General features: G+C 44.0%; 1 protein-coding gene across 14 annotated transcripts in view; it reads right to left on the bottom strand.

The window, feature by feature from the left end:
- The window catches only part of LOC139278563 (mucin-2-like), a 188963-nt gene that overhangs the window by 35925 nt on the left and 131457 nt on the right, over positions 1-21581 (bottom strand). For 11 of the 14 annotated variants that reach the window (XM_070897470.1, XM_070897475.1, XM_070897477.1 and 8 more), the window contains 4 exons: positions 20961-21008; positions 18339-18398; positions 9527-9580; positions 5310-5737 (listed from right to left, as the gene is read on the bottom strand). In XM_070897470.1, coding sequence (XP_070753571.1) covers positions 5310-5737; positions 9527-9580; positions 18339-18398; positions 20961-21008 — 590 coding nt within the window. The remainder of the gene's footprint in view (positions 1-5309; positions 5738-9526; positions 9581-18338; positions 18399-20960; positions 21009-21581) is intronic. The other 3 variants (XM_070897474.1, XM_070897483.1, XM_070897479.1) reach the window with 2 other exon arrangements.

Below are 21581 nucleotides of genomic sequence, written 5' to 3'. Positions count from 1 at the left end.
GTGACCATAATATGGTGGAATTCTGCATTAGGATGGAGAATGAAGCAGTTAATTCAGAGACCATGGTCCAGAACTTAAAGAAGGGTAACTTTGAAGGTATGAGGTGTGAATTGGCTAGGATTGATTGGCAAATGATACTTGAGGGGTTGACTGTGGATGGGCAATGGCAGACATTTAGAGACCGCATGGATGAACTACAACAATTGTACATTCCTGTCTGGCATAAAAATAAAAAAGCGAAGGTGGCTCAACCGTGGCTATCAAGGGAAATCAGGGATAGTATTAAAGCCAAGGAAGTGGCATACAAATTGGCCAGAAATAGCAGTGAACCCGGAGACTGGGAGAAATTTAGAAATCAGCAGAGGAGGACAAAAGGTTTGATTAGGGCAGGGAAAATGGAGTACGAGAAGAAGCTTGCAGGGAACATTAAGATGGATTGCAAAAGTTTCTATAGATATGTAAAGAGAAAAAGGTTAGTAAAGACAAATGTAGGTCCCCTGCAGTCAGAATCAGGAGAAGTCATAACGGGGAACAAAGAAATGGCGGACCAATTGAACAAGTACTTTGGTTCGGTATTCACTAAGGAGGACACTAACAACATTCCGGATATAAGAAGGGTCAGAGGGTCTAGTAAGGAGGAGGAACTGAGGGAAATCCTTATTAGTCGAGTAATTGTGTTGGGGAAATTGATGGGATTGAAGACCGATAAATCTCCAGGGCCTGATGGACTGCATCCCAGAGTACTTAAGGAGGTGGCCTTGGAAATAGCGGATGCATTGACAGTCATTTTCCAACATTCCATTGCTCTGGATCAGTTCCTATCGAGTGGAGGGTAGCCAATGTAACTCCACTTTTTAAAAAAGGAGGGAGAGAGAAAACAGGGAATTATAGACCGGTCAGCCTGACATCGGTAGTGGGTAAGATGATGGAATCAATTATTAAGGATAGTAGCGCATTTCGAAAGAGGTGACATGATAGGTCCAAGTCAGCATGGATTTGTGAAAGGGAAATCATGCTTGACAAATCTGGAATTTTTCGAGGATGTTTCCAGTAGAGTGGACAAGGGAGAACCAGTTGATGTGGTATATTTGGACTTTCAGAAGGCTTTCGACAAGGTTCCACACAAGAGATTAATGTGCAAAGTTAAAGCACATGGGATTGTGGGTAGTGTGCTGACATGGATTGAGAAATGGTTGTCAGACAGGAAGCAAAGAGTAGGAGTAAATGGGTACTTTTCAGAATGGCAGGCGGTGACTTGTGGGGTACCGCAAGGTTCTGTGCTGGGGCCCCAGCTGTTTACACTGTATATTAATGATTTAGACGAGGGGATTAAATGTAGTATCTCCAAATTTGCAGATGACACTAAGTTAGGTGACAGTGTGAGCTGCGAGGAGGATGCTATGAGGCTGCAGAGCGACTTGGATAGGTTAGGTGAGTGGGCAAATGCATGGCAGATGAAGTATAATTTGGATAAATGTGAGGTTGTCCACTTTGGTGGTAAAAACAGAGAGACAGACTATTATCTGAATGGTGACAGATTAGGAAAAGGGGAGGTGCAAAGAGACCTGGGTGTCATGGTACATCAGTCATTGAAGGCTGGCATGCAGGTACAGCAGGCGGTTAAGAAAGCAAATGGCATGTTGGCCTTCATCGCGAGGGGATTTGAGTACAGGGGCAGGGAGGTGTTGCTACAGTTGTACAGGGCCTTGGTGAGGCCACACCTGGAGTATTGTGTACAGTTTTGGTCTCCTAACCTGAGGAAGGACATTCTTGTTATTGAGGGAGTGCAGCGAAGGTTCACCAGACTGATTCCCGGGATGGCGGGACTGACCTATCAAGAAAGACTGAATCAACTGGGCTTGTATTCACTGGAGTTCAGAAGAATGAGAGGGGACCTTATGGAAAACGTTTAAAATTCTGATGGGTTTAGACAGGTTAGATGTAGGAAGAATGTTCACAATGTTGGGGAAGTCCAGAACCAAGGGTCACAGTCTAAGGATAAGGGGTAAGCCATTTAGGACCGAGATGAGGAGAAACTTCTTCACCCAGAGAGTGGTGAACCTGTGAAATTCTCTACCACAGAAAGTTGTTGAGGCCAATTCACTAAATATATTCAAAAAGGAGTTAGATGTAGTCCTTACTACTAAGGGGATCAAGGGGTATGGCAAGAAAGCAGGAATGGGGTACTGAAGTTGCATGTTCAGCCATGAACTCATTGAATGGCGGTGCAGGCTAGAAGGGCCGAATGGCCTACTCCTGCACCTATTTTCTATGTTTCTATGTACTGTATGCCTCTATTTATAAAGCCAAGGACCCGTATGCATTTTTAACAGCTTTATCAATGTGTCCTGCCACCTTTCGAAGATTTGTGTATACGAAACCCCTCGTCTCCTGTTCCTGTATCTGCTTTAACATTGTACCATTTAATTTATTTTGCTTCTCTTTTTTCCTTCGAAAATACATCATTTCACATTGCTTGAGGACTAGATTATGTGGCACAATTGACTCAATTTTCCCCAGTGATTTGTGCCGTTTTTTTTTGAGTCGGCTGCTTTTTATGGCTTAAGTTAAAAAAACAGTTTCTCCGATCAATTTGCACCAGCGTAACTCAGTTAGTTACGTTTTTTTTAGGTACGTTTTTTTCAGCCAAAGGGGGCATAACCTGCGACCCGTGCCAATTCTGGCCAATTAGGGAAGTTTGGCCAGCTGAGAGTTACTCCAGTTCTTCTTAGGCCAGTGTAAATGGCCTCTGCAGAAAAACCTTCTGGAGAATTAAGGAAATCGGCGCAGGTAAGGAAATCGGCGCAGGTAAATGCAGCAGATGCCCGGACAGCAGCAGCAGGAGAGGTCAGAGAGAGGGGCAGAGAGGCGGGGGGGCCGGAGGAAGCCTTTCGGTATAGTTAGGTGCGGGGATCGGGAGGGAGGAGGCCCTTCGGCCATGGCTAGGGGCGGAGGAGCGGACCGGCAAGCCCTTTGGCCAGGGCTAGGGGCGGGGGAGCGGGACCAACTTGGAGATAGGGGCGGGGATGGTGGTGGGGCGGGGGGGGTGGTGGCTGGGGGCCTGGCTTGGGTCTCACAGAGTCTGGTGCGGGGATTGCAGTGGCAGTGGCATTTGATTGACAGGCCTGTGTACCCTTATTGCAGCAGCTAGCTCCCTCATGGCCTCTGCCATCATTTGCACTCCCTCTGACATGCCCGCCCTCAGTTCCCGTCTCAGTGCTGATATTTCTCCCGACAGTGTCGCAACCTCATCACGCACTCCATTGACGGTGGCCACGAGTGATTGGGTAAGGGTATTGGTCTCCTCACCCAATGGCATAACCTGATGTACATCTGATGAAGGCTGTATCTCAGGAGAGACTAGTCTGCTTCTCCTTCCCCTCGCCATGGGTCTGCCTAGTGGCACCCCTCCAGTGAGAGGCACAGGCTGGGATGGTGGGACCCTGGGTGTTCCAACCTGCATTCCACCACCGCCACTGGGACCTGCAACCTCGGAAGGTGTGAAACCAAGGAATGTCATGGCAGAGCTCATGGAGGTGTCTGGCAAAGTGATGCCCTGTACCATGAACTGATCCATATCATGATCAGCATTTTCCCGTAAACAAAAATCCATGGACCCCTCCTCCCCCCGCCCGCCTTGGTCTGGAGCGGACGCATCTGGATCTTCTTGTTGATCTTCAGGATGTTCAGGATTATCTTCTTGTTCTGCAAGAGGTTCTTCATTCCTATTGCATGCTCTTGCGTCATTGGTGTATCGGATTCACACTCAGGTGATCTGCACTCCTTTCCACTCCCTCAGCCACCCAAAAATCAATATTAACACCTTACCTTCCAATATGGCTCACTGCCAATGCTGCTGATGCACTGAGGACACTCTCCCTTTAAATGGCCAATTGCCAAAGTTCCTGGTCCATTGCGCATGTGCGCACGCTTCAACGTGCATTGCGCATGTGCACACGCACAAACGGAAATGCGTCCCCCTGCCAGCACTCATAGACACGCTGGGCCCAAGCCCTGCCCCCCTGCCGGCTGCGCTGAGCAAGCACGACCCAAGCCTCGCCTCCCGCAGGTTTCGCAGCGCCATGCCACGAGACCACAGGGATCCAGGAGTGGCCAAATTATCCCGGTAAGTTTTCGGCGTGTTTTCTCCACCACGATGTCAGCACACCACGTCTAACTACGTCGCTCAAAGCGGCTGGGGGAATTTGGGCCCATTAAGTGTAAGTTGGGAGAGAGAAAGGATAGATAGAAATAAAGTATATATTTTATTGGCTCTTATTTGATTTTTCTGTCTGTTTGATAGTGTTTCTTCGTAATTGTTAATATCTTTGGTTTGCTTTGTTTTAGTACAAGAGAGTTAGTTGGTGATCCTGTGCTACATTGTAGCATAAAGTGGTACTGTGGAAATGTGATATTAACAATGCACAATTTCATTCTGCGACTATAGATATGAAAATAGGATTTATGAAATCATACAAATATTTTAAAGGGAAATTAGAATGTTGTGGGCTGAACCTTGGTTTCTGGTATCACAGGTGCAGTATCTATATGAACATACTGAATTGACTTGGGCAGTTACCTGTTGGAGCCTCATGGATGCAGTATTACTGACATTCTAGGGATCATTCTACACCATCTATGGTGGGGAGCCTTGACCACCTGGAATGCATATCAGACATTCCAATGCACACTGTCCATAATTTAACTTTGGACAATTGTTAAGAGTACAAACTGACCTGTCCAATGTGTGCTCCCAGTGGGTGAGACTTGCTATTGGAAGTGTGTATGTATTTTCTGGATTGATTCAGAATGCTGAAGTGCAACACTTCTTATGTTTCTGGAATAAAGCGTTAAATATGACTTAATGGCTAGACCCAGTTACTATTCTGCTTTGACCATAAACTTTAAAGAGCTGGCTCCATCTCTCTGATGCCATTCTTGTCCAGTCTAGTGCTCCGTATGGCTTTATACTTGAATAAGTCTAAGACCAAGCGATGGAGATTCTCTGAATGCCTATCAAAATGGCTACAATATTTTATCACAAGGCGAATATAATAATACTTATATTTCTGTAGTGCCTTATCACATCAGAAATTTTCAAACCATTTCACATAATAAATTATTCTGACTATTTTTTGTAGGGAAACTCACCAGCCATTGGGTAATTTTAAACTAAAAACCTTTAACCTGTTTCATATGTACTGAAGATGATCAAAATGACTAAATCTGGTGAATTATTTTGAATGACACAAGTGTTAATTGAATATACTGTACTATCATGTTATACGAATTGAGTCAAATTTGCTTACCTTCCTTGGTGGCTTTACGTTGCACAGACATGATTCTAGAGGTGGTTCTGTGAAAGGAATTATCATGGGCTCAGAAGTTGTATGCATTACTGTGGGTATAGTAGTTGTTGGAGTAATTGATGTTGTGATTGCTTGCTCACAGCACACTCTAATTCTGTAGTCTAAACACGTGAGGTGATTCTCGGGATTCTGTTCATTGTGATTGCAAATCAGTCCTTTGTTTATATCACAAGTAACGTTGTCCTTTGTTTCACTTATTGGGCGTTGTGGGAACTTGACAGCTTCACAATCAATGTCACTTATTTTATAAGGGGAGAATGGACACAGTGAATTGCGCATTGGCTCCAATAATTCAGAATCTCCTTTGTTTACCATAGATGGTGTATTTTCATTAAACCAGCCAGACCATTCACCATTGCAAAACACTTCTGTGAAATAAAAGGAGATGAGCTTATCAACTTAGTCATAAACAAATAAACATTTGATCAGAAATTCAGATGGATGTCAGGTGACATAATGAGATAGAATGCTTGCCTTTCACCTCTAGAACCTGGTTTTCAATCTGGCCCAGACTGAGGTGGAAGGAAGTCTAATTTCTCTCTGACTGTAAGGAGCCTGTGTAAATGAGTGTGGGAAGTCTCAATCCCGTTCTTAAGGGTATAAGTGTTGTGTCCTTACACACTACAGCAAATCAACACGAGGCACATACTGGAGACAAGGTCACTCTGTGACCTGTACCTTTATTCACAGGACCAAGAAGTGATGACCCTGCGTGGGACCTCCCTTTATATACCTGGATGACCAGGTGAGGAATGTCTCCCACAAGTTCACCCCCTGTGGTCAAGGTGTGCATTTCTCAAGTGTATACAGTGTACAGTGTTGTTACATAAGGTTACAGTTAGGTGAAGGTTACAAACATGACAATAAGCATCAAACAAGAAATTAGGGATGTGTGCAATAAAGGTACAGCAGTTATCATGGGTGACTTTAATCTACGTATAGATTGGGCTAACCAAACTGGTAGGAGGATTTCCTGGAGTGTATTAGGGATGGTTTTCTGGACCAATAGGTTGAGGAACCAACTAGAGGGCTGGCCATTCTAGACTGGGTGATGTGTAATGAAAAAGGACTAATTAGCAATCTTGTTGTGCAAGACCCCTTTTGGGGAAGAGTGACCATAATATGGTAGAATTCTTTATTAAGATGGAGAGTGACACAGTTAATTCAGAGACTAGGGTCCTGAACTTAAGGAAAGGTAACTTCGATGGTATGAGACGTGAATTGGCTAGAATAGACTGGCGAATGATACTTAAAGGGTTGTGTGGATAGGCAACAGCAAACACTTAAAGATCACATGGATGAACTTCAACGATTGTACATCCCTGTCTGGAGTAAAAATAAAACGGGGAAGGTGGCTCAACCATGGCTAACAAGGGAAATTAGGGATAGTGTTAAGTCCAAGGAAGAGGCCTATAAATTAGCCAGAAAAAGCAGCAAACCTGAGGACTGGGAGAAATTTAGAATTCAGCAGAGGAGAACAAAGGGTTTAATTAGGAGCGGGAAAATAGAGTATGAGAGGAAGCTTGCTGGGAACATAAAAACTGACTGCAAAAGCTTCCATAGATATGTGAAGAGAAAAAGATTAGTGAAGACAAACGTAGGTCCCTTGCAGCCAGAATCAGGTGAATGGGGAACAAAGAAATGGCAGACCAATTGAACAAATACTTCGGTTCTGTCTTCATGAAGGAAGACACATATAACCTTCCGGAAATACTAGGGGACCGAAGGTCTAATGTGAAAGAGGAACTGAAGGAAATTCTTATTAGTCAAGAAATTGTGTTAGGGAAATTGATGGGATTGAAGGCCGATAAATCCCCAGGGTCTGAAAGTCTATATCCCAGAGTACTTAAGGAAGTGGCCCTAGAAATAGTGGATGCATTGGTGATCATTTTCCAACAGTCTATTGACTCTGGATCAGTTCCTATGGACTGGAGGGTAGCTAATGTAACCACTTTTTAAAAAAGGAGGGAGAGAGAAAACGATGAATTATAGACCGGTTAGCCTGACATCAGTAGTGGGAAAAATGTTGGAATCAATTATTAAAGATGAAATAGCAGCTCATTTGGATAACAGTAACAGGATCTGTCCACGTTAGCATGGATTTATGAAATGGAAATTATGCTTGACAAATCTTCTAGAATTTTTTGAGGATGTAACTAGAAGAGTGGACAAGGGGGAACCAGTGGATGTGGTGTATTTTGACTTTCAAAAGGCTTTTGACAAGGTCCCACACAAGAGATTAGTGTGCAAAATCAAAGCACATGGTATTGGGGGTAATGTATTGACGTGGATAGAGAACTGGTTGGCAGATAGGAAGCAATGAGTAGGGATAAACGGGTCCTTCTCAGAATGGCAGGCAGTGACTAGTGGGATGCCGCAGGGCTCAGTGCTGGGACCCCAGCTATTTACAATATACATCAATGATTTAAATGAAGGAATTGAGTGCAATATCTCCAAGTTTGCAGACGACACTAAGCAGGGTGGCGGTGTGAGCTGGGAGAAGGATGCTAAGAGGCTGCAGGGTGACTTGGACAGGTGAGGTGAGTGGGCAAATGCATGGCAGATGCAGTATAATGTGGATAAATGTGAGGTTATCCATTTTGGTGGCAAAAACATGAAGGCAGAATAATTTCTGATTGGAGGCAGATTAGGAAAAGGGGAGACGAGACCTGGGTGTCATGGTACATCAGTCATTGAAAGTTGGCATGCAGGTACAGCAGGCGGTGAAGAAGGCAAATGGCATGTTGGCCTTCATAACGAGGGGATTTGAGTATAGGAGCAGGGAGCTCTTTTTGCAGATGTACAGGGCCTTGGTGAGACCACACCTTGAGTATTGTATGCAGTTTTGGTCTCCTTATCTGAGGAAGGACATTCTTGCTATAGAGGGAGTGCAGTGAAGGTTCACCAGACTGATTCCCGGGATGGCAGGACTGACATATGAAGAAAGACTGGATCGACTAGGCTTATATTCGCTGGAATTTAGAAGAATGAGATGGGATCTCATATAAACATATAAAATTCTGTCGGGACTGGACAGGTTAGATGCAGGAAGAATGTTCCTGATGTTGGGGAAGTCCAGAACCAGGGGTCACAGTTTAAGGATAAGGGGTAGGCCATTTAGAACTGAGATGAGGAGAAACTTCTTCACTCAGAGAGTTGTTAACCTGTGGAATTCTCTACCGCATAAAGTTGTTGATGCCAGTTCGTTGGATATATTCAAGAGGGAGTTAGATGTGGTCCTTACGGCTAAAGGGATCAAGGGGTATGGAGAGAAAGCAGGAAAGGGGTACTGAGGTGAATGGTCAACCATGATCTCATTGAATGGTGGTGCAGGCTCGAAGGGCCGAATGGCCTACTCCTGCACCTATTTTCTATGTTTCTATGTTTCTAGTACAAATCTGTTCAATACTGACAGTGTATTGGCAATCACATTCAGACATGTGATGAGAATGATAAGTGCAAGTGAATTTCTGATACGTTCAAGAAAATTATCTCTCTTTAGCTTAGCTCAGCTATTGATTTTATCACATGATTCTCCTCATCTTCTGAAGGCAACACTACACTACACTAAACTTTGACTTAGACTTAGCTGTCAAACAAATTTATTAAATAGTAAGAGAACAAATTGTAGCAACAACACCACCAATTTTTGCAGTAGTTGCTAAGCTTAGCTAACTCTGCATGTAGTTGCAAATAATAGTTTGCAACTGCTGTGCTAAACTGTGACAAATATTATATAGCAGTTTTCTTTTTGAATTTCTTATCACCTATTTCCTGCCTATCTCTTTTTGAAAACTACAGACAATATCTAAAATTTGAAAAAAAACCTGAGAACTAACTTCACAAAAGTGACCATGACCAAACCAATTTAGATAACTATTTTTTCTTTTTAAATCGACAAACACAAGAACGTATTTTCCAACAAATCCAAAAAAATGTTTCTAATTAAAATGAATGGTTTGGTCCCTTTTTTTGGACAGTTGTCTTGGACAAAGTGACTGATTTTTCCAACAATATGGGTGAAGCTATATTTTTTAATCCATTGCGTCCCATGACAGAATTAAAGAAGACAATACCTTGCTCAATCTCAGGCAAAAATGTTTCACGTTTGTCATAATCACTTGTTCTGAAGATAAATGTAAAATACCATTATTTACCAGGTGTGGTGAAAGGTTCAGTTGTAGGTTCTGTCACTACTTCTGTAGTTGATTCTGTAAAGGAAGGGAAACACCGAGAATTACAATAGCAAATATAGACAAACCAGAAGGGAAGCGGTTCCTTGATAAATATATTTCCATGAATGGCAGAGCCTTTGCTCAAGTAAATTCTAACAAAAGGCATTGGCCAGAATTTTGCGGTGAACGACAATGGAACTGCGCTTACAGCTGCCCACAGACGTTTTCAGGGGCTCACTTGCTGACAGAAAGAAACCATTTTTAAAAATCAGTTTAGTTTATTTTATTTAAATTTTTTTAAATCGCCAACACTAATTGAATTCTGAAAGAATTTCACTCCACGCTTATAAAATAAAAGGGCCAGAGAGGTTGTTTGGCAGTAATTATGATTTATCACACCGTTAAAAACTCACTTACACCTGAATGCACAGGCCCTAACTGCTGTGTTTGGTGGGTAACTTCTTTTAGTAACTGGTGGGTAAGTACAGCAACTTCACGCCCTTCCATGGATTTCAATGCCGTGTCTCTCGGTGTAGCGAAGCTTGTGGAGGAGCAGGGCAAATCGGACAGCAACTTCTGGATTTCCGTGTTTAAATGCATGTGTGGACTTCGGATTTACTCCAGAATAACGAGAGCACTGTTAGCCTTGCCATTATTCTCAACACGAAATCAAGACCAGTAAAGCATTTAAAGCCATATGACCAACAATTTAGCAAAAAGCAATATATCCCGGTTATTGTTTTCTTAACAAGCTTCATGAAAGGTCATTAGGCTACATTTTCTGGTCCCAATGAAGTCAGTCCTGAATGTTCAGCAGCTAGTGAAACACTATCTAGAAATGCAGTGAAGCAAATGCAGGCAAGTTACAACTTAATGACCACTGATACAAACATTTCCAAAGCAAACAATTAGAAAGGAAAATTTGAGGTGTAAAAATGAACGGAGTAACTCTTTGTACTAAGAATTGAGAGTTAGGACAAATATCACCGACTCCGCCCATGCCCCCCCTCCCCCCCCCAAGCGCAATTCCCACCACCCCTTTTCTGCGCATGTGTCCAACACCACATTGCCTCCAATCCATCCAACATCCGCCGAGCCTCCGAGCCTCCGAGCCACCCGCAGCACCAAGCCCCGACTGGGCCCCGCCACCTGCAGCGCCGCAAGCATCTGCCTAGAGGGGGTAGTGCACGGGGCGGTGGGAAGAGAGCTTGGGCGGAGGGGGGGGTAGTAAAGAGAGAGTTCGGGGGTTAGAGAGCGAGCCTGGAGGGGGAGAGAGAGAGAGAGAGAGAGAGATCTTGGGGTGGGGGGGAAGAGAGAGAGAGCTTGGAGGGGAGAGAGAGAGCTTGGGGGAGGGGGAGAAAGTTTGGGGGGGTAGAGAGAGAGAGAGAGCTTGGGGGGGGAGAGGAGAGAGAGAGCGAGCTTGGGGGAGGGAGAGCGAGAGCTTGGGGAGAGAGAGAGCTTGGTGCGAGAGAGAGACGGAGCTTGGGGGCAGGAGAGAGAGAGAGAGCTTGCGGTGGAGGGGGGATTGGAGAGTGAGAGGGAGCTAGGGGGAAGAGAGAGAGCTTGGGGGAGAGAGTTTGGGGGGGGAGAGAGAGAGCTTGGCGAGAGAGAGCTAGAAGAGAGAGAGCCTGGGGGGGGAAGGGGGAGAGAGAGAAGGAGCTTGCGGGGGAGGGTGGGGGGGAGAGAGAGAAAGAGGGACGTGATCGGGGCGCAGGAGAGGCGCGGGTTTGGGGCCCAGAAGAGCCGAGGGCCCAGGGTCAGCACAGGCCAGCCCACACTGCGAGATCTGTGCGCACTAGGTTCGTGCAGCAGAGCAGGTCTTCAGTCGTCTTGGATAACCTTTGCCACTGCACCAAGACCCAGCTCTGTCAAGCCCGTGTGGTGACTGGTGTGCAACGGCCACCGCATGTTAAAAAAAATCCATGCACAGGCATCTTCCACATTTCAAGATTTAGTTCGGGACCTGTGTCCATCCAAGCATCATTTAAAAGTGGTGAGGGTTTCTGCATTTACCACCCTTCCAGGCTTTGAGTTCCAGATCCCCACAACCCTCTGCATGAAGAAGCCTCCCCTCAAATCCCCACTAAACCTTCCACCAACCACCTTAAAACTATGCCCCCTCGTAATTGACCCCTCCACCAAGGGAAATAGGCCCCTCAAAATTTTATACACTTCAATAAGGTCTCCACTCAGCCTCCTCTGTTCCAATGAGAACAAACCCAGCCTATCCAATCTGTCCTCATAGCTAAGATTCTCCATTCCAGGCAGCATGCTAATAAATCTCATCTGCACCCTCTCTAGTGCAATCACGACCTTCCTATAATAGTGATCAGAACTGCATGCAATACTCCAACTGTGGCCTAACCAGTTTAAGCATAACCTCCCTGCTCTTATATTCTGTGCCTCGGCCAATAAAGGCAAGCATTCCAGATGCCTTTTTAACCACCTTATCCACCTGGCCTGCTACTTTTAGGGATCTATGGACAAGCACTCCAAGGTCCCTTTGTTCATCTACACTTTTATGTGGCCTACCGTTTAATTTGTATAGCCTTTCCTTATTAGCCATCCCCAAGTGCATTACCACACACTGCTCTGAATTAAATTCAATTTGCCACTGTTCTGCCCACCTGACCAGTAGATTGATATCCTCCTGCAGTCCATGACTTTCCTCTTCATTAGCAACCACACAGCCAATTTTAGTGTCATCTGAAAACTTCTTAATCATATTCCCTATATTCAAATCTAGATCATTGATGTATACCACAAAAAGCAAGGGACCCAGTACTGAGCCCCGCAGAACCCCACTGGAAACATCATTCCAGTCACACAAACATCCATCAACCAATTCTCTTTGCTTCCTACCTCTAAGCTAATTTTGGATCCAACTCGCCACTTTGCCCTGGATCCCATGGACTTCAACCTTCGTGACCAGTCTACCTTGTGGGACCTTATCAAAAGCTTTGCTAAAGTCCATATACACTACAATGTACGCACTACCCTCATCAACCCTCCTGGTTACCTCCTCAAAAAATTCAATCAGGTTAGCCAAACACGATCTTCCCTTAACAAATCTATGCTGACTATCCCTAATTAACTTGCCTTTCTAAATGTATATTTATCTTGTCTTTCATGATTTTTCCAATAATTTTCCCACCACTGAGATTGGGCTGACAAGCCTGTAATTACTCGACCTATCCCTTTCTCCCTTCTTAAACAAGGATACCACATTAGCAGTCCTCCAGTCCTCTGGCATTATGCTACCAGTGCCACGTGATAGTCAGAGTAGGAATCGCAGGATAGCGCAGATGAATACGTGGCTTGAGCAGTGGTGCAACAGGGAGGGATTCAAATTCCTGGGGCATTGGAACCGTTTCTGGGGGAGGTGGGACCAGTACAAACTGGACGGTCTGCACCTGGGCAGGACCGGAACCAATGTCCTAGGGGGAGTGTTTGCTAGTGCTGTTGGGGAGGATTTAAACTGATATGGCAGGGGGATGGGAACCAATGCAGGGAGACAGAGGGAAACAAAAACGAGGCAAAAGCAAAAGACAGAAAGGAGATGAGGAAAAGTGGAGGGCAGAGAAACCCAAGGCAAAGAACAACAGGGGGGCCACTGTACAGCAAAATTCTAAAAGGACAAAGGGTGTTAAAAGAACAAGCCTGAAGGCTTTGTGTCTTAATGCAAGGAGTATCCGCAATAAAGTGGATGAATTAACTGTGCAAATAGATGTTAACAAATATGATGTGATTGGGATTACGGAGACGTGGCTCCAGGATGATCAGGGCTGGGAACTCAACATCCAGGGGTATTCAACATTCAGGAAAGATAGAATAAAAGGAAAAGGAGGTGGGGTAGCATTGCTGGTTAAGGAGCAAATTAAGGCAATAGTTCGGAAGGACATTAGCTTGGATGATGTGGAATCTATATGGGTAGAGCTGCAGAATACCAAAGGACAAAAAACGTTAGTGGGAGTTGTGTACAGACCTCCAAACAGTAGTAGTGATGTTGGGGAGGGCATCAAACATGAAATTAGGGGTGCGTGCAATAAAGGTGCAGCAGTTATAATGGTGACTTTAATATGCACATAGATTGGGTTAACCAAACTGGAAGCAATACGGTAGAGGAGGATTTCCTGGAGTGCATAAGGGATGGATTTTTAGACCAATATGTCGAGGAACCAACTAGGGGGGAGGCCATCTTAGACTGGGTGTTGTGTAATGAGAGAGGATTAATTAGCAATCTCGTTGTGCGAGGCCCCTTGGGGAAGAGTGACCATAATATGGTGGAATTCTGCATTAGGATGGAGAATGAAACAGTTAATTCAGAGACCATGGTCCAGAACTTAAAGAAGGGTTACTTTGAAGGTATGAGGCGTGAATTGGCTAGGATAGATTGGCGAATGATACTGAAGGGGTTGACTGTGGATGGGCATGGCAGACATTTAGAGACCGCATGGATGAACTACAACAATTGTACATTCCTGTCTGTCGTAAAAATAAAAAAGGGAAGGTGGCTCAACCGTGGCTATCAAGGGAAATCAGGGTTAGCATTAAAGCCAAGGAAGTGGCATACAAATTGGCCAGAAATAGCAGAGAACCCGGGGACTGGGAGAAATTTAGAACTCAGCAGAGGAGGACAAAGGGTTTGATTAGGGCAGGGAAAATGGAGTACGAGAAGAAGCTTGCAGGGAACATTAAGACGGATTGCAAAAGTTTCTATAGATATGTAAAGAGAAAAAGGTTAGTAAAGACAAACGTAGGTCCCCTGCAGTCAGAATCAGGGGAAGTCATAACGGGGAACAAAGAAATGGCAGACCAATTGAACAAGTACTTTGGTTCGGTATTCACTGAGGAGGACACAAACAACCTTCCGGATATAAAAGGGGTCGGAGGGTCTAGTAAGGAGGAGGAACTGAGGGAAATCCTTATTAGTCGGGAAATTGTGTTGGGGAAATTGATGGGATTGAAGGCCGATAAATCCCCAGGGCCTGATGGACTGCATCCCAGAGTACTTAAGGAGGTGGCCTTGGAAATAGTGGATGCATTGACAGTCATTTTCCAACATTCCATTGACTCTGGATCAGTTCCTATGGAGTGGAGGCTAGCCAATGTAACCCCACTTTTTAAAAAAATAGGGAGAGAGAAAACAGGGAATTATAGACCGGTCAGCCTGACATCGGTAGTGGGTAAAATGATGGAATCAATTATTAAGGATTTCATCGCAGTGCATTTGGAAAGAGGTAATATGATAGGTCCAAGTCAGCATGGATTTGTGAAAGGGAAATCATGCTTGACAAATCTTCTGGAATTTTTTGAGGATGTTTCCAGTAGAGTGGACAAGGGAGAACCAGTTGATGTGGTATATTTGGACTTTCAGAAGGCTTTCGACAAGGTCCCACACAAGAGATTAATGTGCAAAGTTAAAGCACATGGGATTGGGGGTAGTGTGCTGACATGGATTGAGAACTGGTTGTCAGACAGGAAGCAAAGAGTAGGAGTAAATGGGGACTTTTCAGAATGGCAGGCAGTGACTAGTGGGGTACCGCAAGGTTCTGTGCTGGGGCCCCAGCTGTTTACACTGTATATTAATGATTTAGACGAGGGGATTAAATGTAGTATCTCCAAATTTGCGGATGACACTAAGTTGGGTGGCCGTGTGAGCTGCAAGGAGGATTCTATGAGGCTGCAGAGCGACTTGGATAGGTTAGGTGAGTGGGCAAATGCATGGCAGATGAAGTATAATGTGGATAAATGTGAGGTTATCCACTTTGGTGGTAAAAACAGAGAGACAGACTATTATCTGAATGGTGACAGATTAGGAAAAGGGCAGGTGCAAAGAGACCTGGGTGTCATGGTACATCAGTCATTGAAGGTTGGCATGCAGGTACAGCAGGCGGTTAAGAAAGCAAATGGCATGTTGGCCTTCATAGCGAGGGGATTTGAGTACAAGGGCAGGGAGGTGTTGCTACAATTGTACAGGGCCTTGGTGAGGCCACACCTGGAGTATTGTGTACAGTTTTGGTCTCCTAACCTGAGGAAGGACATTCTAGCTATTGAGGGAGTGCAGCGAAGGTTCACCAGACTGATTCCCGGGATGGCGGGACTAACCTATCAAGAAAGACTGGATCAACTGGGCTTGTATTCACTGGAGTTCAGAAGAATGAGAGGGGACCTCATAGAAACGTTTAAAATTCTGACGGGGTTAGACAGGTTAGATGCAGGAAGAATGTTCCCAATGTTGGGGAAGTCCAGAACCAGGGGACACAGTCTAAGGATAAGGGAGAAGCCATTTAGGACCGAGATGAGGAGGAATTTCTTCACCCAGAGAGTGGTGAACCTGTGGAATTCTCTACCACAGAAAGTTGTTGAGGCCAATTCACTAAATATATTCAAAAAGGAGTTAGATGAAGGTGAGAAAGCAGGAATGGGGTACTGAAGTTGCATGTTCAGCCATGAACTCATTGAATGGCGGTGCAGGCTAGAAGGGCCGAATGGCCTACTCCTGCACCTATTTTCTATGTTTCTATGTTTCTATGCCCAAATCCAAAGAGGACTGGAAAATGATGGTCAAGGCCTCTGTTATTTCCTCTTTTACTTTGCTCAACAGCCTGGGATGCATTTCCCTGCCTGGGGACTTATCTACTTTCAAAGCAGCTAAAGCCCTTAATACCTTCTCTCTCACGATGTTTATTTCATCCAGAATTTCACACTGCTCCACGATAGCAGTATTCGCATTGCCCCTTTCCTTTGTAAAAATTGACACAAAGTATTCATTAAGAATCATACCAACATCTTCCGCCTCCACACAAAGATTATCCTTCATGGTCCCTAATAGGCCCGACCCTTTCTTTAGTTATCCTCTTGTTCTCAGTATATTTATAGAACATCTTTGCCAAGAATTTTTCATGCTCTCTCTTAGCATTCCTAATATCCTTTTTAATTTTACCTCTGAACTTTCTATATTCCTCCAAAGATTCTACATTATTTAGCCGTCGGTATATGACATAAGCTTCCCTTTTTTCTTTATCCTCCCCTGTAAGTCCCTTGACCATCCAGGGGACTCTAGAATTGTTATTCCCAGCCTTTTTCTTTAAGGGCACATGCTTAGCATGAGCCTTCCGGATCTCCTCCTTGAATGTCTCCCACTGTTCTGACACTGATTTACCCACAAGTAGCTGTTTCCAATCCACTGTGGTCAAATCATTCCTCAACTTAGCAAAGTTAGCTTTCCCCCAATTTGGGACTTTTATTCCTGGTCTATCTTTGTCCTTATCCATAACTAACTTGAATCTGACTGAATTATGGTCACTGGCACCCAAGTGCTCTCCCACTAATACCCCTTCCACCTGCCCAGCTTCATTCCCCAAAACTAACTCCAAAACCGTCCCCTCTAATGTTGGGCTTGTCACAGACTGACTAAAAAAGTTCTCTTGAATGCATTTTAAGAATTCCGCACCCTCTATACCCTTCACACTTTATTTGTCCCAATCAATATTAGGATAGTTAAAATCCCCTACTATTACTACCCTATGGTTTTTGGACCACAGACATTTGCCTACATATTTGCTCCTCTATCTCTCTCCCACTCTTTGGGGGTCTATAACAAATGCCCAGAAGTGTGATCGCCCCTTTTTTATTTTTCAATTCGATCTATATGGCCTCATTTGATGATCCCTCTAACATATCATCCCTCCTCACCACTGTAATAGTTTTTTTAATCAATACTGTGACCCCACCCCCCTTTTTACATCCTTCTTTGTCTTGTCTAAAAATTCTGTAACCAGGAATACTGAGCTGCCAAACCTGCCCCTCTTTCAGCCATATCTCTGTAATGGCTATAATGTCATACTCCCACTTGTCCTCTTGGCTCATCCGCCTTATTCACTATACTCTTTGCATTAAAGTATATAACATTTAGCACAGGAAGACTTCCTTGATTATTACTTACTAATCCTTGTTTCTTCTGTCTTATAGATTCACTTTCTAAACTCTTGCTATCCAATTTCAGCTTTACTTCCTTCCCGATTGAATTTGTTCTCCGGTTCCCATCCCCCTGCCAAGCTAATTTAAACTCTCCCCAACAGCACGAGCAAAACTCCCCATGAGGATGTATTATTAGATGAAAGGTGCTATATAAATATAAGGCGTTGCTGTACGGAACTCCCAGGATGGGGATTTTCATTGTCCCTAGATGACCAATATGCCGGGAGAAAGCAGGTATCGCAGCCTCCCAGCCTGTTATTTATTTGGACATCCAGAAGGCGTTCAATAAGGTTCTACACAAAAGATTATTGGCAAGTCAAAGCGAGTTATTCTTCCAACAATATGTGATGGTATTTTTATGAGTAAAGCTTGTAGACAATATTTTCAATTTGGTCACAACCATTTGTCTGAAGATAAATACAAAAAAACATATTTGTCACGTGTGATGAAAGGTTCAGTTGTGGACTCTGTAATCGAAGGAATGCACTGACTTAGAATAGCAAATACAGAAAAAACAGAAGGGGAGGGGATGGTTGATGAATGTATTTCCATGATTGGCAAAGCCTTTGCTCAAGTAAATTCTAACAAAAGGCATTAAGGCAATTAAGACCACAATCACAATCAGGTGGATTGAATACCTACTTATTCTCAACAAGACAGTGCATCACTGTTCTCATTTCGGGAACCATGACGGTGTTGTATGATGGTGTTGTATGACCATATATGACTCAATGGCAGACCACATGGAGTTAGAAAACAATTCACTTGTGGAGACAGACTTGGTGCAAGGTATAAAACCGCTGTCACTTACCATATTCGAAGCTGGTGGTAGACGTGGTGGTAATCGGTATCACTCCTGGTGACGTAGTTTCTATGGAGCAGGGAAAACATTTAACCTGTTACAGACTCAGAGCCTCAACGTGCAGTGTATCAGGTTAAACAACTTACTTTTCTGCTGCACATAGCCAACCACAAAAATTGCAAAAATGAAATCTGTACATTTCCGAGTCTACTCAATAAAATTATTTTAACGGAGAGAGGATACAATTATTTTATGACCCTTACAATCAGGACATCATCTCCACAAATATAAGAGTTGTTGCAATTGTCACCTAGATATGATCAACCACATATCCGCAGCATAATTAATACCGCCTATTTTCACCTCCGTAACATTGCCTGTCTCGGCCCAGCCTCAATTCATCTGCTGCCGAAACCCTCACTTATGTGTTTGTTACCTCTGCACTTGACTATTCCAATGCATTCCTGGATCGTTTCCCACATTGTACCCGACGTCTACTTGAGGGTATCCAAAACTCGGCTGCCCATGTCCTAATTCACACCAAGTTCCGTTCATCCATCAGCCATGTGCTCGCTGACTGTCATTGCTCCCAGTTAAGCAACACCTCGATTTCAAAATTATCATCCTGGTTTTCAAATCCCTCCATGGCCTCGCCCCTCCCTATCTCTAACTTCCTTCAGCCCACAACTACCATCACCTCCCTCCCCTCCATCCCAACCCTCGAGATATCTTCATTCCTCAAATTCTACCCTCTTGAGCATCCATTACTATAATTGCTCAACCATCGGTGGCCATGCCTTCAGCTGCCTAGGTCCTAAGCTCTGATACTGCCTCTATAATTGCCTTTGCCTCTCTATTTCTCTTTCCTCCTTTAAGACGTTCCTTAAAACCTATGTCTTTGACCAAACTGTTCGTCACCAGCCCAAACATCTCCTTATAAGGCTCGCTGTCAACTTTTTTATAATAACACTCTAGTAAAGCACCTTGGCACGTTTTATTACATTACAGGCACTGTATAATTATCAGTTATTGTACAGAACTCCCAGGATGGGGGTTTCTTTGTCCCTAGATGACCAATATGCCGGGAGAAAGCAGGTATCGCAGCCTCCCAGCCTGTTATTTATTTGGACATCCAGAAGGCATTCGATAAGGTTCCACACAAAAGATTACTGCCAAGACAAAGTGAGTCATTGTTCCAACAATATGTGATAGCATTTCTATGAGTAAATCTCATAGACAATATTTTCATTTTGGTCACAACCACTTGTTCTGAAGATAAATATAAAAAAACATATTTACCACATGTGGTGAAATGCATGGCAGATGAAGTATAATGTGGATAAATGTGAGGTTATCCACTTTGGTGGCAAAAACAGAGAGACAGACTATTATCTGAATGGTGACAGATTAGGAAAAGGGGAGGTTCAACGAGACCTGGGTGTCATGGTACATCAGTCATTGAAGGTTGGCATGCAGGTACAGCAGGCGGTTAAGAAAGCAAATGGCATGTTGGCCTTCATCGCGAGGGGATTTGAGTACAGGGGCAGGGAGGTGTTACTACAGTTGTACAGGGTCTTGGTGAGGCCACACCTGGAGTACTGTGTACAGTTTTGGTCTCCTAACTTGAGGAAGGACATTCTTGCTATTGAGGGAGTGCAGCGAAGGTTCACCAGACTGATTCCCGGGATGGCGGGACTGACATATCAAGAAAGACTGGATCAACTGGGCTTGTATTCACTGGAGTTCAGAAGAATGAGAGGGGATCTCATAGAAATGTTTAAAATTCTGACGGGTTTAGACAGGTTAGATGCAGGAAGAATATTCCCAATGTTGGGGAAGTCCAGAACCACGGGTCACAGTCTAAGGATAAGGGGTAAGCCATTTAGGACCGAGATGAGGCGAAACTTCTTCACCCAGAGAGTGGTGAACCTGTGGAATTCTCTACCACAGAAAGTTGTTGAGGCCAATTCACTAAATATATTCAAAAAGGAGTTAGATGTAGTCCTTACAACTAGGGGGGTCAAGGGGTATGGCGAGAAAGCAGGAATGGGGTACTGAAGTTGCATGTTCAGCCATGAACTCATTGAATGGCGGTGCAGGCTAGAAGGGCCGAATTGCCTACTCCTGCACCTATTTTCTATGTTTCTATGTTCAGTTGTGGATTCTGTAATCGAAGGAATACACAGACTTAGAATAGCAAATACAGAAAAAACAGAAGGGGAGGGGTTAGTTGATGAATGTATTTCCATTATTGACAAAGCCTTTGCTCAAGTAAAAGGAATTAAGGCAATTAAACCATATGACCAACAAATTTCCATCAAAACTATTCTTAATTATTGTCACATCGTTCACCTCACCTTCCAAATTCAATATTCGTGTGCACATTGACACCGCAATCAAGAGGATTGAAAACCGACTTATTCTCAACAAGGCAGTGCATCACTGTTCTCATTTCGGGAACCATGACAGTGTTGAATGATCATGTTGTATGACCATGTTGTATGGTTGTGTTGTATGTGTATGATCATGTTGTATGATCATGTATGACTCAATGACAGACCACATGGAGTTAGAAAACAATTCACTTGTGGAGACAGACTTGGTGCAAGGTATAAAATCGCAATCACTTACCCGTGGTGTAGCTGGTGGTAATCGGTATTACTTCTGGTGACGTAGTTTCTATAGGGCAGGGAAAACATTTCAATCTGTTACACTGCACACTGAGGCTCTGAGTCTGTATCAGGTTAAAAACTTACTTTTCTGCTGCACATAGCCAACCACAAAAATTGCAAAAATAAGATCTGTACATTTCTATGTCTACTCAGTAAAATTATTTTAGCGAGAGAGAATATAATTATTTAATGACCCTTACAATCAGGACATCATCTCCACAAATATAAGAGTTGTTGCAATTGTCACCGAGATATGATCAATCATATATCTGCAGCATAATTAATACCGCCTATTTCCGCCTCCGTAACATTGTCTGTCTCTGCCCAGCCTCAACTCATCTGCTGCTGAAACCCTCACCCATGTCCTTGTTACCTCTAGACTTGACTATTCCAATGCACTCCTGGAACGTCTCCCACATTGTATCTGACGAATACTTGAGGGTATCCAAAACTCGGCTGCTTATGTCCTAATTCGCACCAAGTTCTGTTCATCCATCAGCCATGTGCTCGCTGACTGCCATTGGCTCCCAGTTAAGCAACGCCTCAATTTCAAAATTCTCATCCTTGTTTTCAAATCCCT

Source organism: Pristiophorus japonicus, chromosome 13 (assembly GCF_044704955.1).
Source record: "Pristiophorus japonicus isolate sPriJap1 chromosome 13, sPriJap1.hap1, whole genome shotgun sequence".
Lineage (NCBI taxonomy): Eukaryota > Metazoa > Chordata > Chondrichthyes > Pristiophoridae > Pristiophorus > Pristiophorus japonicus.
Note: the sequence above shows the minus strand (reverse complement) of the source record. Positions and strands in the feature narration are given on the sequence as shown.